Source organism: Atractosteus spatula, chromosome 2 (genome assembly GCF_055471065.1).
Source record: "Atractosteus spatula isolate fAtrSpa1 chromosome 2, fAtrSpa1.hap1, whole genome shotgun sequence".
NCBI lineage: Eukaryota > Metazoa > Chordata > Actinopteri > Semionotiformes > Lepisosteidae > Atractosteus > Atractosteus spatula.
Window position 1 is genome coordinate 16,766,341 of NC_142707.1, and position 19,425 is coordinate 16,785,765.

The window sequence follows — 19,425 nt, forward strand, 5'->3', positions numbered from 1 at the left end:
GCAGGTTCAATTTGCTAGAATCATACTTTGATATCCTCAAGCTTCTTAAAGACAATGTTCATATTTTACATAATTTATGCCTTAATATATCATACTAACATGACTTATTGAGTACCAAGGTGTTATGAAATGACATTTGCCTAATTCAAGTGGAGGGACTATTAAGAAAAGCTGAGTGGTTCTGGATGCACAAACTAAAACACAATTTAATTTAGTTTGCTTTACAATTGGTTATTTTGTAAGAAGAGGATAAAATGGGAATTATGTCATAAATTTCTATTTTTTCTTTCTTCTTATACTAAGTAATTGTTGGATTGAAAATTGACAGGTGGGTTCATGGGTATATCATTATTTCCTATGTAAATGTTTTGCTTTATACTATAAAATCAAACTTCTAACATCATATGTCCTTATGTTCACTAGTATGTCCCCCTCCATCTCCCCAGGAATAATAATAAGATATGAGGTATACATGCGTGGGCCAATAGAGCCTGGTCAAGAGGACAGTCATCATGAAAGAAGAGTTTTTTATGACAGTGGGTGGTTGAACCCACTGCCCATAGTGAGCTCTGCCAATGAGAACGCCTTAACTCCTCCACAGAACAGCACCATAGTGAGGGATCTGGAACCTTTTTCCACCTATCAGTTCAGAGTGTATTCAGTTAACATGGCAGGAGGCGTCTTCTCTGGATGGTCCTCTGGAAGAACTGAGGAAGGAGGTAAGCAAAAAAAAAAACCATATACTGTATGTAATGAAACAGATTTTTCTCATAGAAAAGTCTTTAAAATCACTACACACGTATTTGAAACAATACCAGTTCAAGTCTTTCTAGTGTTGCTTTTAGATTATGGCTGTTTTCTAAAGCAACAAAGAGCACAAAGCTTTTGCACAATGCTTTTGCAGCAATAACATCTAAATTAGTTAGTACCTGAAGAGAAAGGTTAAAGTGTTAGTGATCCATCCTACAAAATTTGTGTTTATATGCTGTATATTGTATATCGTATACATGTATATTGCCCACTGAACTGAAAAATGGTTATACAAAATTGTAAGTTGTCTTGCATAAATGTGATAGTATGCTATATTAAAACAAAATTATAACTTGAGCAGTTTTTAAGTACTTTATAATAGCCCTAAATCACATTTAACATGGCAGAGAGCAGCTTTATAACATGGCAGACATCAATATATTCTCTCTGTAAATGTATTAGTTTTGTCTATTTTATGTAAAAGCCATGAACTTGATATTTTTCATCTAAAAAATTGATTTTTCAATATATGCTTATTAAGCAGAAAGAAATGAAGAGCTTTGTGTTACAGACATTGTATGACAGCTTTTAGAAATGCAAACAGCACATTTGCATGAAACATTGCAGGTTTTTTGATAAACTGTTAGAAAGTCTTGCTGTGTGTTTTTTAACGTAGATAAAAAATATTGAACAATAATATGGGATTTCACAAGACAGTTGAAAATACTTTTAAATGTTTCTGTCAGATGTAGTTTTAATATTTGACACTAGAAAGTATAATAAACCTTTTTTCTCATACATTTGCATGTTTTTTTCACTGGCAGAGACAATGCAGGGTTTTATTCTGTTGTAGATTCTGCTTTTATTAAAAGCTATACCCTGTATTTTATGAGCTCAGAATTTCCATATTTAAATTAACATTTCTTCATCTTTTCTTCAAATATAACTTTGCTTGGGTGTTGTTTGGGGGTTGGATTTTCTTGTCACAGTAAAGGGTGGAAATGTACAGTACCTTTGAAAGACATTCAATGCACAACAATGTGCATAAAGCAGATGTTATCAGAACAATTATGTTTTTGTGGTTTTGATTCTTTTTGAAAGATCAAGCTTACAATAATAAAGTGTTTTATTTTTTATTTAAGATGACTCTGAGCTCACTTCGTTTGTTACCAATCTAGTTGGTGACATTAGGAACTATTTCAAATTATGAATAACAGTTCATTTAAAGATGGACAGTATACTGTATATTAAAACTATGATTACCTTAGATTAGAACACTATTAAAAGCAAGGAAGAGAAAGTTATTTTGTAGTCTATTTAAAACTCAAATCAAAAACATGATGCCCCACATACTGTATATTCATGTACAGTTATGTATTTCATTCCGCAGGTGGTATTCTTAACAGGTCTAAAACAATTTGTAATTTAAATGGAGTAATAGCAGGTTTAAATGAACAACTTAAAACGGGAAATCTAGTGAAAAAATCAAATATAAACTAAACTAAACTACAGTGCAGAACATATTATGTCATACAAATAGTATGTTCCATAGTATGTTCTAAACAGCACTGTAATACCAAACTTACATTTTAATAATAATTTTTTTAATCATCTAGAGAGCAAACAATTAAATTAGAACCACATCTTTGACTAGCTGACATCAAGGTTTTAAAAATCTGACATCAATAAGATTTTGTTTTTCCTTTTACAGTACCTGTGTACATGTCACCTCCCACAGTACAGGCACTTTCATCATGTTCTCTGAACGTGAGTTGGATCAAGCCCAAGGACAGTGCCACTAGAGGAATTGTAACTGAGTACAGGGTCAATATCCATGAAGAGCAGACATCTAATCAGTTTGCCCCACCTGTTATTTCTCAAGTAAGTTAAAAGACTGTAAAGGAAGATCCAACACAAATAATGTACTGTATGTGTTCATAAACAGACCAAATGAAAACATAGGTCGCAAATGAAAGGAGACCATTCGGCCCATCAAGCTCATTTAGCAGGTAGTAGCTAATTGATCCAAGAATCTGTTTCTGGTCAGAGGGAAGGCACGGTTTTGGCTTCAGCTTTTTGGAAATTGGTTCCTCCTGTTTTCCGATATAAATACATTTCAACAGAGATACACTTGTATCCTCTGATTTGTTTCACTGTTAATTATGAAGAAGTCCATAGGGTTGATCTTGTTCACGCCTTTGAGGATTGTGAGTATTTGAATCAGAACCCTACGTTTCCTTCTCTGTGCACAACGTAAACGTTTTACTTCTTTTAGCCTAACAGTGTAGAACATTACTTAGATCCCAAGAATGTATATGGTTGCTCTAGTCTGAAATTATTCCAGAGAAGTAATATCTTTCTCGTAGCTTGCTGGCTAAAATTGTACATAACAAAGCTGAGGTTCTATAAGTGCATGGTATATTTTACCATAACATCTCTTGATTTAATTTCTATACATATAACTATATATAATATTATGCTTGCCATTTTTGATTCCCCACATTGCTTTAAAGATGAAAATGACGTCTCTACATGAATACCTAAATCTTTCTTATATGTAGCCTCTTCATGTTCAGTGTTTCCCATTTGTCTACAGTATATTATACATAATCTTCAAGGTGTGTTCAGGTGGTCTAAGACCATTTGTATGTCTTTTGCAGTTTTAACATTATTTACTAATCATGTTGGTTATCATCTGCAAATTTGATGCGTTTGCTGACTACACTAAATCTAGATCACAGACGTCAATTAAGAAAAGTACAATATTAGTCCTAAAACAGATCCCTGTGATACTTCACTAAGGACTTATATACTGTAACTACAGTATCAGTAGTCACTCCTTGCCTGTACTCTCTTTCCTATTGATTAACTTGTTCTTACTACAAAATCATGTATTAGCATGAATTTCTACTGCCAGTAATGTAAGAATTGATCTTTTGTGAGTAACTTAAATGTCTTAAAATCTGCATGTTTATCATATAAATATTTTGAATTTTGTGTAGTTAGCTCTGTGTAGTAGCCTTAGGTTTTTGTGCACACAAAGTTGGCCTTGAAGATGAAATACTGTGTTATAGAAAAGATGAGAAGGGTCTAGAGCATTCCAAACCTCTGTAAATATTTACTTAAATGAAAACATCAGAACCAAATGGCATATAAAATATTTTGACTGTTCCTTCCTTTTTCTTTGTAAGTTTACACCTTGTCAAAAGGAATATTTAATGTAGAATTCTTCTGAATGCATGAAGGTGATTGTTTAATATAGTCTACAGCAGGTTAATGATACAGGAACAATAATCTTTTTGCAACTGTCTTTTCTTAACAGGTTCTTTATACGGCTGCATCACATGAGCGGATGTATATAGTGAAAGGCCTGAAGCCTTACAGAGTCTACAATTTCACGATCACTCTCTGCAATAGACTTGGATGTATTACAAGTCTGTCTGCCTCTGGGCAAACACTAGCTGCTGGTAAGGGCATACGGTATGATGGTTTGTGTGTATACAGTATGTGTATGTGGTATTAAAAGAACAAATTAAGCCAATTCATATAAAAATAGTGTAGATTGGGGATTGTAGATTGGAGTGTAGATTTATACTTTTGATACACTGTAGTCACGCGTGGCTTCAGAAAAAAAGTATCAGCATATAATATGAATTCATTAAATGTAATTATTCCCTTTTCAGCAAAGAAATGTGGTAAAATAGATTATTGTGTGAAGAATAAATGGAAAATAAAATCTTATAAAAAATTTTAATTTAGCAAAATATGTATAGTTTGTCGCTAGTTCATAATGAGCTGCAGGACAGCTAAAATATTCCAAAATATATTTGCTTAATATATAAATTAAGCAAATACTGTACATTAAAAAGAACAACCATACTGTAGCTCTAAACTAAGAGGTTTCCCCTAAGAATGTCTAAAAAAATCTGTCCATTTGATCTCACAGAGCTGAATTCCCCATAAACTGAGTGACAGTTCTCTGCAGTTGTGTGACTCAGATTAAATCAAAACCTTGACCCACCTGCCACTCACAAATTGCAAGCATAGTACTTGATGGCAGCTTTTTGTTTGCCAGAGGCTTGTTTGCTTCTACCAAATGGAAACCTGCCATAGAGTACTGAGTTTGTAATTTGCAGTTGGTGGGTGGGCTGAAGGTTTGATTTAATCCAGGCCCAAAACTTCCACCAAATCTGGTTAGGGGCAAATGAAAGCTGTTAGTGGATGTTGCATGTTAAAATTCAACAAGGAGAAAAGATGTGAGTGAGCAGGTGCATGCTGTAAAAGGAGTTGTTAAAAATTACAGACTTTTTTTTTTACATGTTGAGAAAAGTTTGCTTCCAATTTTTTTTTAAAGGGATGCTGGTGAACAGAAAGAAAAGTTTAATTATTGTCTAGGATTTACATTAAGAGTTTTTAAAACTATCCTATGATAAATCCTTTTCAGACAGGAAAAGTATTAAACTTCAAATGTCTCTGGAATTGCATTTTTAAGAATAAGAACCTTTAAAATGAAGAAATAACTTAGGAAACAAAGTTGCTGTTTAAGAAATTGAAGGGATTCAAGATTTATAATTAACACTTGTTTATGAAAATTAGCAAACCCTTTTTATTATGGATTCAAAATAGATATAGCTGAAACGGAGACAGACTGGGTGCAACATATTTTATCACTAAGAAGAACAGTATAGTACTTCTGCAAAATTTTATAAACAAAGCACTCTTTGGAGGGAATCCGTTTGTTTCCACTGGCACCTAGTATTGTTGATAACATGGAAATGTGCCTTTTTTCTTGGGCAGAGGCATCACTACCAGGGTCAGGTGGTTTCCTCTTGCAAGTCCTTCCAAGAATTTTTTAATTCAATGCTACAAATACCACCTCCCCCAAAACTGCCAGTAATATCTAAGTAATGAAATATGGTTGATCAAACACTTCCCACAAAATAATTCCATATCAATAACTTCATATCAATTGATAGGGCGTGGTGTAATGCCCTACAAACAATGTTTGGTGAGTGCCTACCGGAATAAAGAAAAGCTGAGCATGTACGGTATGCCTGTTGTAGTAGATTTACATTGTCTATTTTATCAGTAGGTGGGCAAACAAAAAGGACTTGTAAAAAGTACTAAGTAGGACTTAGTAAACACGATTGATTGTTTTGTAAATATATTGAAGCCACAGCTATCTTACACTCTGATACACTATAGCAGTGGTTTTCAAACTTTTTGGACCAAGTACCACCCCTGATCAAACCAAAGCATCCAAGTACCACCCACAAGTCATCTTCTCATAGAAACCCCAGAAATTCTCAATGACTAACATGAGCACGCATGCGTACACACACTCACATACACATATAATAAATATTATAATAATAAACTTTATTTGATATAGCGCCTTTAAAGGTGGCTTCTAAAAGTGCTTTACAGAAAACAAAAACAGGAACAACAAATAAAAATAATAAAAAAGCACCATTTCAGTGAGAGGGGTGAGCCTGTTTAGTCGAGCAAAGCAGATGTGAATTCATTTTTCGAGCCTTGATACAATTCACAACAGAGTCTAACAGATTTTAAATCATCAGGCATTTTCTTGACGCCAAAGGTCTCGCTGTGGATGTTGCAATGGGTCCATTCATTTCTGGAGCAACCTCTCTAATTCGTGCAACTACACCGCTGTGTCAGCATGTCATTGCTCTAGCACTGTCTGTACGAACTCCGACGCATTTTATCCATTCGATGCCATTCTCTTCGATAAATTCATTCAGAAGCTAAAATATGTGCTCTCCTGTAGTTCCTGTTGGTAGTGGCTTACAGAACAGAAAGTCCTCAAGGGACATACTGTACCCTCAAAGTCGTATCTAACGTAAACGAGCGAATTGGCCAAATCAAATACAGACTCATCTAATTGCAGTGAAAAGCATCTGCTCATCTTAACGTGCTCTACCAGCGTACTTTTGATATCATCCACCATTTCAATAATTCTATGAGTGACTGTGACTTTCAGAGGGGGCTTCAGGTCGAGCTGTTTAGCAGCTTTTTCTCCACACATAATACGTGTCAGCTCTTTTGCCAACGGTAAATAAGGTTCTTCAAAAATAATGTGGGGCTTACCTGCTTTTTTCCCTTTTTTCCGTTTCAGGATTCTGTCTCAAAAGTTAAAAGAAGTTTTTATTTCATGCGCATGGGAGCGAAACACAGACGCTCGGTGTATTTTTCTCAAATTAACCTAGAATGGTTCTTAAATATTTTTCTGTTATCTATCACACTTTCCTGTGCTCACAAGATTGCCAGCGTTCCTAGCACACATTTCTATGCATTCCTGTGTTTACAACATTGGCATTGTTCCAAACCCACGCACATTCTCCTACCTCTCTATTTGCTGGAGATAAGTTTTTTTAAATACAATTGGTCACTTCGTAGCACGCATTCCTAGAATTACATTGTAGCTCTGTGTCCACTGAAGTATTAGCACATGCTGTATCGTAGTACATAGGCTGCGTATTCAACACATATTAAAATAGAAAATATGAAAACCCGTCCCGATTTTTCAGCGCACACAACAAAGTTCCAGGGTCATATGGCGTACCAGCTGGCGGCGCTCCGAGTACCACTCCTGGTACACGTACCACAGTTTGAGAACCACTGCACTATAGGATTCTCCTGTGGTCTGGAGTCAAGCTGGTAATTCCAACCATTTAAATATACCAGTATCTTGACTATTTAACTATGAAATAATACAGTGTATTTGTACAAAATATACATCAACTTATGGAAATTTAATATACTAGAAAATGTATCTTTGTGGACATTTTTGATGAAGAATGGCTGTTCTTTTTATATTGTTTTTTTTACTTCAGGAAATCTACTCTATAAGGACTATGTAAAGATGCAATATGACTTTAAGAGGTCTGTGTTGTTTTGCTGTATGTCTTGCAAAGGTATGAGCATGTAGATAGTCTGTTACTGTTAAGTGTGGGGTACTTTTACTGCACTGGCTGTTTAAAACTCCTTTCTAAGGGTATTGTTTAGATGTCTGGCATAGTAATAAAAATGCTCCTAATTTCCAGCCAGTGGCCTATGTAATTTATGCACCATGAACACTGCTTCTCAGAAGGGGCCTAGTGATGCCTTGGATGAATCTGTGGGAGTGTGCAGGTGTGAGGTGACAGTTATGGTGATTACACTTTCTTTATTTGAAAGGAGTATGTTGGTGTCTGTAAATACCATTCCTATGTGAGGTAATGTCCCTTACTAGGAAAGTAAAATTTAATTACTACAAAAGCGTATAAAAGTGTAAAAATGGTTTATACCGTTTGTCACTTATATATACTGGTTGTTTTACTATCATTAGCTTTTCTTTCAACTGTTTTTTTATGTTTTTATTTATGTTGTCAGACATTTGCAATGTCAAAATGTGTATGTTCTGTTTTTTTCTATCAAATATTTCTATCACATCCATTTCTCACATTAATCTTACTTACTCCAAATAGAGTCTCTGAAGCAGCAGTTCATCTCTGACTACATTTTTGTCATAATTTACTGGTTTGAAATATTGTACATTTGTTCAAGGCTCATAATGGTAAAGCAGATTCATGATTGGTAAAACAGATGAAGGGATAGTAAAACCAATTTACGGGATTTTTTAAAATGAATTTAAGAGCTCCTTTTCGATGGGGAGGAATGTAAAAATATATGATTACGCTTATAGGTTACACATAGACTTAAAATATTTTAAGCATATTTGCTTGGAAGAGCTCCTATTATTGTAACTCCTAGTCCAGAAACCCCTAAATTCTATTGATTCTAAATTATTATAGAGTATTTAAGTGCTCATGGCTTATTAGTTATTAATGCAGATTTTTATTTTTAAAAATGGGAATATATTGTCAAAGCCAATAACCTGACTTTTTTTTTAATGACTGGATTGAATCTTCAGATCAATTAGTTACTAACTACCAAAATCTAGATGGGCTGAATTGTCTTCTTTCATTTGTAACCCTTTTTTTCCGTTTCAACTCAACAATTGCTAAACCATATCATAAACGCTTGTGCAATGACCCAGGCACATTTATTAGTATTCCAGTGCACAGGCAAATGGTACAGTAAATAAATAATAGGACAATAAAATGAAAAAGGTATGGGGGAATGAGTAAGTTTTGTGTAGCAAATTGAAATTAACTTAGGTGCATAAAATTATTTGAACATGCCACACAATTAGTTGTTCACATGATTTCAGATTTCATGATTACAGAATTTCAGAGCAAATACTGTCTGTCTAAGTATGTTCCTTCAATTACAGTAGGTAGCAAATTTCAAACAAAGATTTAAGACTGAGCAACTTTAAAAAATAAGATATAAAATTGTAGAAAGGCACAGATCAAGTCTAGGGTATAAAAAGTTTCAATGAGCAAATGAAAGTGAATGTTCTTGAGTGACCCAAAGTGCTGGCCTGAACGCTTTTGGGAATCTGAAGAAAGACTAGAGAACTGCTGTTCATAAGTGATCCTCAAGCAACTTCAGAGAGCTTGACCACTTCTGCCACGAAGACTGGGCAAAAAGTACACCAAACATTGTGTACAGTTGGTAGATACTTACCCAAGAGACTTTCACTAGTAATTGCTGCAAGAGGTTTTTCCTCCAAATATTGAGTTCATGGGTCTGAATATTTATACTGTTACCATTTTTTTTCTCTAGTTTTTGCTGTCATTTCCTATAAATTATCTTATTTTTAGAAGTCTTCAGTTTGAGCGTACATATTGTTATAAGTTTGACATAAAATATTTGTTTTCTATTGAATTAAATTATCCATTAAAATGGATAGTTCTAGCAGGCCAAGTCTTTAAATAGGTTTGTCACTCTCATCAATAGTTCTGATCTTTCCCTGACTCATGATGTTTCTGGCATCATGGATTTTCTTGGATAAAAACACCAGGGGAAATAAAGCTGTGATTTTGTTACAAGAATTAACCATCAGTATTTGATTTGGGTATGTTAATACTTGAAATCAGTTGCCATTGAAAAAAAAAAACGTCATCTCACCTTACAAAATATTAGTGTTAAAGCTTAATAGGTTCTATTATCCCAATATTTTAATATGGAACTGAACTTCTGTTAAGCAGTGCAGCAAACAAGCTAAAATGGTCCTAGCTCCTAGCAGGAGAGAAGGGATTCACTTTAAGTAGTCCTGGGGGAAAGAGAAAGAATGTAGCTCCTCCCTGCTTTTTAAGAACCAGGGAAAGGGCAGGCCCAGGGGACTGTGGCTGGAGCAATCAGTTCCACCACGGAATCCCCAGCTCCCTTTTCCAGAACACCATCTGGGTCAAAGGGAATAGGTGGAATGTCTGTGTGAAAGGTGACCACTACAGTGCCAGTTTCACTTTTCACTATATTTTTTCTTCTCAAACACTGGCCATTTGCCATATATTCTTAACGATTATTCTGCTGCTTTGAGGTTTCAATTGGAAAAAAATATATTCTGACTTAAAAACTTAATTAATGTAGCTATTTTATTAAATCTAGCCTACATATAAATTATCTTCATTGACTTTTTAATGTTGATGATGTTGATGAAAAATGAAGGACATTTTTTATTTTTCATACAGTATTAAAGACAGGAGTTACAAAATCTTATTTCCTTGTCTAGATAGGAATTTTAAATTCTTCCAGTAAATTAAATTACTTAATTATAACTTACCCAGTATTGAGTTCAGTACTGCAGATTTGTCAGTCATCTTTAGATCCCCAGTTGTTCAAAATATTTTGAAAAAGCCATCAATAAATCAAGTAATTAACTACATAAAAAGTATGAGAAAAAGTGAGATAAAAACAAAAAACCTCTGTTGCTCTTGAGTATCAGCCAGGCAGTAAACAATCACAGCACTCACATGCTGGTCAGATAGGCCAGTGAAGGCCAACTTCAAATATCAAGATTTATTTATTCAATTAAGTGTTTTCCTTCTCATTTCTTCAACAATTGAGGCAGTCAAGAGAATTAGAAAACGTGCTGGACTGCAGATCAATTTGGCGAGCATTGAACTAGACCAGTTACAGGAAGATAGGGAGTGGTTGGGTGTAATGAAACCTAAAAAACTCCATGAGCCAAATGTGATATTTTCAAGGATGTGTTTTCAGGGGGAATGAAACTACGTACAGTATATGAGCTACATTAGTGTTAAATACTATAACATAACAATATTTCTTTATCTAGCCTGACTGTGTAAACAGTGCTAAATATTTTAGCATATTGTCCTTTGGTAATAATAATAATAATCGCTTACACTTATATAGTGCTTTTCTGGACACTCCACTCATAAGCTCTTTGCAGGTAATGGGGACTCCCCTCCACCACCACCAATGTGCAGCATCCACCTGGATGATGCGACGGCAGCCGTAGTGCGCCAGAACGCTCACCGCAAATCACCTATCAGTGGGGAGGAAAACAGAGTAATGAAGTCAATTCATAGATGGGGATTATTAGGAGGCAATGATTATTGAAATTTGGCCAGGACGCCAGGATTACACCCCTACTCTTTTCAAGAAACGCCCTGGGATTCTTTTTTAATGACCACAGGACTTCGGTTTTATGTCTCATCCAAAGGACAGCGCCTTTTTACAGTATAATGTACCCATCACTATACTAGGGCATTAGGACCCACATAGACTGCAGGGTGAGTGCCCTTTGCTGGCCCCACTAACACCTCTTCCAGCAGGAACCTGGTCTCCCATCCGGGTACTGACCAGGCTCACATCTGCTTAGCTTCAGTGGGTTGCCAGTTGTGAGTTACAGGGTGATATGTCTACTGGCTAATTCCTTTTGTATATTAAATTAAACTTCTCTTTTCTCTTTATTTCTGCAAAACCACTTAATACTCACAGGGCAGCACTCCTGTATGTGTGTTGTTGTGGGATGTAGCAACTTTTCAGTTTGAACTTTTGTCAAAAAATGTTCTTATGTCAATCATACATACTGTTGTATTGAGATTTTTTTATGGTGTTGTTCTTCATCAGCACCATTTCAAACAGGAAAATCTTTGTATATATATGTCAGCACAAGTGTTTCAGCACAAAGGTACTTACAGTATATGTTGTATATCATCATGAAATTAAATTTACGATATGGGTTAATTCCATTACACTTTCATGATCTCTTTCTTGTGAGCTGTATTTTTCATTTATTTACTGTATATATGTAATAAATGTTTTCGGTAAAATACTGACATACTGTATAGTACTTTATTAATTATCATTTCCTGCAAGTGTAGAAAGTACACTTAATTATTGGTGGAGATTATGATTTTCTTTGTTTGTTTTGATTTACAATTTTTTTTCCTTAAATTGCTTAATGATTTTGAAACAATCCATCGGTAAGGATGGCACACTTGGTAGTTCATTTGCTACATAACTGGAAAATTCATTGTATAGCAGTAAAAACAATTTACTGTTAATTACAAGGAGAAAAAATTGCTGCAGCACACTCGCAGATTGCTATGAATCATGGAGCACTCCTAGAGATTTATAACGAATATGTAAGTAGGATGAATTAGCAGGGTTTAATAACAGAGGCACAAATCATGCAGCCTTCAAGGAGCTTTAATTGATACACTGGAATGTGATGGGCATGAATCACTCAGCCATTCAGCAGCACTGTAACATATGGTCAACTCAATATGTTGCATCTTAAAATGGTTGGTGTGTCATTGGTTTTTCCATATGGTAGGATTTTTTTTCATGTAAAGAATGATTTTTTCTGCATAATAGTTTAAATAAACAAAGCCTTTACACTAATTCTTAAATTCTTAATGGGAAATTTCATAAATGTTGCTGTTGGAGCAAAAGACAGATGAAAGGGAAGTCTGAAAAGAGACAAGCCAAATCTAAATATAGAGATAACATAATGTAGCATTGTATGGTTAAGCAAGGTTAAACAACATGTGAGTCAAAAATACCAAATATACTGTATCTTTGTTAATGCTTGAAAATATTCCAGTGCAGATGTTTGCCATTTTCTAGTCATAATATTACTTTTTGCAGTTTACTTATTTAGATTTTGTTTTTAATCACAAGGTCATTCGCCACATAGTGAATGTTTTTATGATATGCTAAGTGTCTGCCAAATTCCATGCACATCAAAAAACTGCAGTAAAAAGAAGTAAAAATTATTTTGCCACTGGATAACTTCTTAATAGGCATGGATTCAAGTGCAGCTTTGAAGTGACTGATGATCTCAAACCTTAAGTACCTGAAGTTGGTCTTAAGGTTACATTCTAATTTTAAAGTTCTTGAGACTTTACAAAGTCCACACAATTTAGGAAATAGATAGGAATGATTATCATAATGAAGAACATAAATTAAAAACCCCAAAGATTTTCCAGCTGTTTCTTTAAAGATCCTAGGGCTTCAGATTGAACCATACAGCTGGTATAGTAGTTTTGTACCTGAGCTTTATTTCCATGTTTGTCCAGGAGTCCTTATCTCCCTGTTAATCCTGAAGAGGTCATTTGGCTTTCCTTTTTTCCTAAATTTCAATGTTTGAACTGTCTGATTTCTTCTATATTTTAGCATATTGTAACCTGTTAATAGTTAGCCTGTATCAATTTGACTGTAAGCAGGTTTAAATATCTTAGATTTTGCATCCTATTAGTTGTGTTCTTTTAGCCCTCTGCCAGGATTTAATGTTGATGATTGCAATTTATTTGATCCATACCTAGGTTTTATTACTGTTTGTATACACAATACACATCACTGTTATATAGATGCACCATTAGACAGAATTACCATCTGTTCAAAGGGAAATAGTGGCATCTGCTTTCCAATTTTTTAGAGTTAAATTATATTGCATTCTTCTAAACACCGCAGAACTCAAATGAATGGCCTTGCTGTTTAAACTTATCCCTAGTAATAGGCTGCTTAATGGTTATAGTGTATAAAAATATATCATTTCCATGCATTCATATTTTTTTGTTTTTAGCAGAAGATGATAATGTATTTGTATAAACAGTGTTTTACACTCACTGTAATTTTTCTTAACCCCCTCTTCAGTTACTTTATATAAGTTAATGTAGCTAATAACAGAAGTAAAATCACCTGTTTTTTCTACTGTTTAAAAATGTATATTTTAAAATCTGTGAGCTGTTGAAATGGGACCTGTATTATAGACATCATGACCTCACGTATTACAGCTTTGTACTGTAGCTGTTTCCTGCTTTATTGCTGATCATAACTAACAAACATTGGTTGAAGTTCATTTTCTGAAAGTCCGTCTCTGCATTTACTTGATCAAGGGTGATATTTGTTTTAGATTTTCTTCCTTTATTTTCATTTCTAGTTTTGGCATTCACTAAACTATCTTAATGTTTCTGAATCAAGAGGAGTGCTCCAAGAAACAACACTCAGATAAGTCATTTTAACAAGGTTAAAATAGAAATGTGTTCCAGACTGTGGAATTTTCCCTATTATTAATAATAATTAACAAAACTATTATTAAATAATTAATGATAATTAATAACTCCAATATATTTATTGTAAATAGTATTCTTTTTTTAATCCACAAACTTCATTCTGTCATCAAGCATTTGTATCTGTCCTCCTCTGGCAGAAAACTTTAAAATCCTGTAATATTGCTATCTGACATTCCTGATGCTCCCCTCAATATGGTAATCTAATTAACCCACAGTATATGCTTATGCTTATATGCTAATCTAATTAACACAAAATGGACATATCAAACTTTTAAGAAAGAGGTATAGCAAATTCATAGACAGAATGCAAATGAAAATAATCTCACTTCATTTCAGAACAGAAATAGCTCACAAATTCTTAATGAGAATCCTGCCTTGACAATTCATAAAGTCTGGAATTCATCTTTGAAGGTACGCTCACCAGAAGAAACTTTTAAGAAAGGCATTATGATTTCCTTCACACCCAATGACCTCCCATCAATCATGGTGCATTTTTAACACATAATCAAACTAAACAGACAAAATATGGTTCATTTGCACAAAAAGGAGACTGGAATTATTTAGTGATGGATCACATATCCTGAAACACAGCATACGGGACCCTTTCCTAAAGGTGTCTACAGCATTCTAGGTCAGTCATCAGGCAAAATGAAAAAAAAAATCCTAATCCTTTTAGGTCCATAAATAAAATTGCTTCTGTAATCAATACTTCATATTATTTAGATTTTATTAAGATGCATTTTAAGATTTTGTCTGTTATGGAATGCTGATTTAGTTCCTTTTTGATTATTATTCTATAGCTTTCCTGTGGTTTATAAAGAAAAGGTTGATGAGACTATTAGTTAATATTTAGAAAATAAAGTTACATGTCTAGCTTTATGGGTTAAACATTTATAGTGTATTTCAACAGGATTAACTATACCCTCTTAGCCTGTTTGGGATTGGGCATGAGAAATGTGAGTAACATGAAGAAGTCCTTTGCAAATTGAAAAATATCAAGATGTACAACTTTAAATTAGGATTTAAAGTTTCCAGTTTTTAATAATGCCCTTTAAATTTACTGTGATAAAACTCGGCATTTCATTCCTCCCATAATAAAGATGTTTGATTACTTTTCCCATGTATTGCACTAGAGAATTGGTGATTAATATTATTTCACTATAAAATATCTATTCATTTTTAATCTGTATGAAACAAAATTACAGCATTTGCTATTTGAATTGTTTGTAGCAAGTCCAGTATCTAAAAAGCATTTTATACTATTCTTTTAATTAGGCCATAATGATTGCTTAAAATTACTGTTTAAAGGCAGTTCTGCTACATTTTGCCCTAATTGCCGCATACATATAGTTTTCTGAAAAGTACTGATACTTAGAAACAAAAATGTTAATTTTATTATTTTATAGCTTACTATTGTTTCCGGTTTCATGTTCTCCTTCTTACTATGTAGTACATGCAAACCATAGATTAAAATTTTTTATATACCTGATATTAGTTAAAACAAAGTAAAATTCATTCTCCTTTTAATAGTCAAAAGCACATTACTTTTTAATCCTCCATATAATGGTCTAAATAGACAATGCTGAGAGCGTGAAATGGTAGTTAATGAAATTCGTGTTAATGCTTTGGCTGGGGTGTGGAGATGTCAGCACTGTTGGTCTTATTTGAATGTGAACAGCTATCCCTGCATCTAAGATAATGTTTAATGTACATTACAGCAATAAAGGTAGACATACAAGTGTGTCTTGTCTGTATATGGTACATTAACTATGACTGTGGTGTATGTATTTCTTCCAAAGAAGGTCAGACAGTTATTCAAAAATCAATACTTTTCCTGTTACAGAAATATGTCTTACAGTGCATTTAAGAAGGCCATGACCTGATGCCTCATAAAAAATGTCAAACTTAATGTAATCTGTAAACAGTAATCCTGTTCATAATTATTCTAGTTTGTACAGATGCAGCCATTCAAAGTGCGCGTCACAGACACGTACCGCAGGTGACGTCGCTCAGTATGACGCAAGATGACGCGTGGCACCGCAGTAAGTGATTGGTTGACCGACAGGGGCACTCGTGGTCCGTTGGTCTGTCGTAGAAAGACTTACAGTAAAAACGTCTTTGCTGTGCCCGTTGTAGATATTGAATTTTACCACTGAAGGGAAATCTTAGTAGCTGAGCATAAAAAGAATAGGAGCATACTGTAACGCGTGTGAAAGCCATAAACGATATTAATTTTGGAACATAAACATACAGTATATAGCTGGTCTTGGTACTTTAAAGAAAAAAATACACACCGGTATTCCATTTCTCCCTAAACATTGTAAGCTTCGAAGTCTTTAACTAACGTGATACCGGAGTCAACAAGCATACTTTTAGAATTTGATTAAAAGGGAATATAATATGGAATCGCGTATCTCAAGAATTTAATAACGGTATGATTATATCCGTGTACTGCGGCAGGGCTGTGTAGGGCTGTTTCGCCTGCCTGCTCCAGCGAGCTGACTGTAGCCGACTGGTCTAGGTGCGTGCCTGCCAACGGGCAGGCTGTGTGCTCGAATCCAGCTGGACCTTCTAGTTTTATTTATTTATTTTTTAATCGCGTAACATAAACATATTACCGTATGCAAACTGTACTGTATACAGTATGTATATGTATATTTAATGTCTTAACTGTGCCCGTTTAATTGAATTTAAAAAAATTATTTAACACGAACATTAAGCTGTTTACATCTTCCGCCTGAGAACAGTCACCCGTTGCTACCCAACGCAGAATGGTGATTGGCTGACACCATCTGACACCCCTCTGATTGGAGAAAAAAGACGTGCTGGTTTGCTATACATACTGTAACAGGAAGAGGATTTCTTTCTATTCAAAACGTGTATTTTAAAAGTTTAAGTAAAAACCTTACAGCGTACACAGATTTCTAAACTGATCAGGATCGTTATCTTTGTCTTATGCATAATAATATTCACCGCTCTGTGCAGCAAATTAATAATAAACTTTATTTTATATAGCGTTTTAAACGAATAAGTAATTAGATTGCTCATAAACCTAATCACTTGCTTTTTCTTTTTATTTAGGCTCAGATTTCAACTATAGATCGTATTATTAATAACCATAATAACAACCAACCAACAAAAACAACCATATAAACATAATACCAACCAAAAACATAGATAACAACCACAATACAAAATCAAATATATCAAACCATTTTACTCTCGCAAAGTCCTCCAATTATCATAATCCCGCCCCTTATGCAAAACCAAACCTTCCTCCCATCCCAGTTTATCCTGTTTATCATAAACAAAATCCACCTCAATTTTCAACATAAAGCATTACACAAAATCAATACCTCAACACTCCATACTCAACAACGATAATTCACAAACAGCCAGAACATGTAACTACACATTCCCAAACAGACCTAATTTCCATAGCCCCGCCCCTTATGCAAAACCAACATCCCTCCCCTGTTCTCTCTCTCCCCTGGCGGTTGTAATTGTTTTTATTTTCAAATAAATTTTAGCAAAGTCATGCATTTTAAAAATCTTAAGATTTTTATATTTATGTCTTTATTTAGTGGTTTCATTAGTGACAAAGGCTAAACTTTCTTGGAAAAATGTCTTTTATGTAAACCATGTTTGCTATTTATTCATTCAGGGCTAAAATATGTTCATTGTATTCTAATGAAAGAAGGGTTCCTTTCGCCGTAGTCGGGAGCCTAGCCTTTAACTAGTAAGTACTGTACTTACTGGGTTTTTGAGGGGGGGGGGGGGGGAGTGTCTTTCGCTGGAAATCTCGCCTCCTACTTTGAAAATACCCGTGAGACGGTTCAATTCGTCACAGCCAGCACTCCTGCAGAGAGGGGGGTTGTACTTGGAGTGTATACAGTACACGCGTTATGCTCTTCGTTAATGTCTAAGCCGGAACATATCATTATATCTCATTTTGTATTTCTTAAAAAAAATCGTTTTCCCAGCCTAACAGTATTGTTTTTAACCTGTAAATTTGCTGGACAGAGAGGTGAACATTATTACACAGAAGACAAAGATAGCGATTTACGTTGCATTGTGTATCGTGCTGCTTTAATACAGTTTTAAATAATTGGAAGTCTAAACAGTATCAGCTTTATTTATGGGTTTTAAATAAAGGTGATTTAAACGCGATTTAAATCAATATAAATGTTTATATTGTAACGCATAGGTGACTATTCATTGTTATTAAAATGACTTAAATTCGATCATGTTGTGATATTTAGAAATATACATTTGTTTGGTGCGAGTGAAGTTTTATTTAATCTCTGAGCCATACTGATTCTTCTGGAAGCGAGTTTCCGCCAGGGAGTAAAAAAAAAACACACTATGGTATTCTCTCCAATGCAGTGCAGTTAAAAACATACCTCTGATGCTGCTCCTAAATGAATATCGTTTATGACCATCAGAGGCTTTATGCTCCTTTTCTTTTTTCCAGTGGATTGAACAGGGAGAGGCATTTCATGATGTACTTTTCACTGATGAAACAACAGTGGCTCTGGAACAGTTTTCAACCATGTTGTTTTATAAAAAGGGGAGATATGTACACGTTACTGAAGCTAAAAGTTTAGCCTTTGTCACTAATGTAAACACTAAATAAAGACGTATAGAAATCCCTACGTTACAGACTGTATATGGCTGGTATTGGTAGTTTAAAGAAAAAATACACACCATTATTCCACTTTCTCCCTAAACATTTTAAGCATCAGAGTCTTACATGTGGTTATTTATTGCATAATTAAATTTTGAAAGCCACTGAGACATCAGGTACTACTGTTGTATTTATGAAAAAGAAACAAAACAAAAAACATACTAACAACTGTGCCATCCTACTCCTTAGTTAATACATTTTATTATTCATAAACAGTTAACATTGTTAGCAAAATATTTTGAATTATATTTATCCCTATTTTTTCTTTAGTTTTGTATTTAACTTATTATATGATAGTCAGACTTAATGTATATTTGAACAATGAAATGAAAATATATTTTTACAAGATTTTACATTAAGCACTTAAAATTAATATGGTTAATAAAAGTAAACTGTAACATGCTGTAACAAGATCGGTTAAACTGCGAAGAAAATGCTTTCAGAGAAAATGTTTCAGGTGTGAAGAACATAGATCTCTAATGCAATTTCAACCAAACCTGTTCCCACACACCCTGCCCCCACTACCATTAGAAT

General features: G+C 34.3%; 1 protein-coding gene across 1 annotated transcript in view; it reads left to right on the plus strand.

The window, feature by feature from the left end:
• ush2a (Usher syndrome 2A (autosomal recessive, mild)) overlaps positions 1-19,425 on the plus strand; it is a 405,544-nt gene that overhangs the window by 82,419 nt on the left and 303,700 nt on the right. The window contains exons 17-19 of the mRNA XM_088939657.1: positions 447-719; positions 2,462-2,631; positions 4,073-4,217. Of these exons, the coding sequence (XP_088795783.1) occupies positions 447-719; positions 2,462-2,631; positions 4,073-4,217 (588 nt within the window). The remainder of the gene's footprint in view (positions 1-446; positions 720-2,461; positions 2,632-4,072; positions 4,218-19,425) is intronic.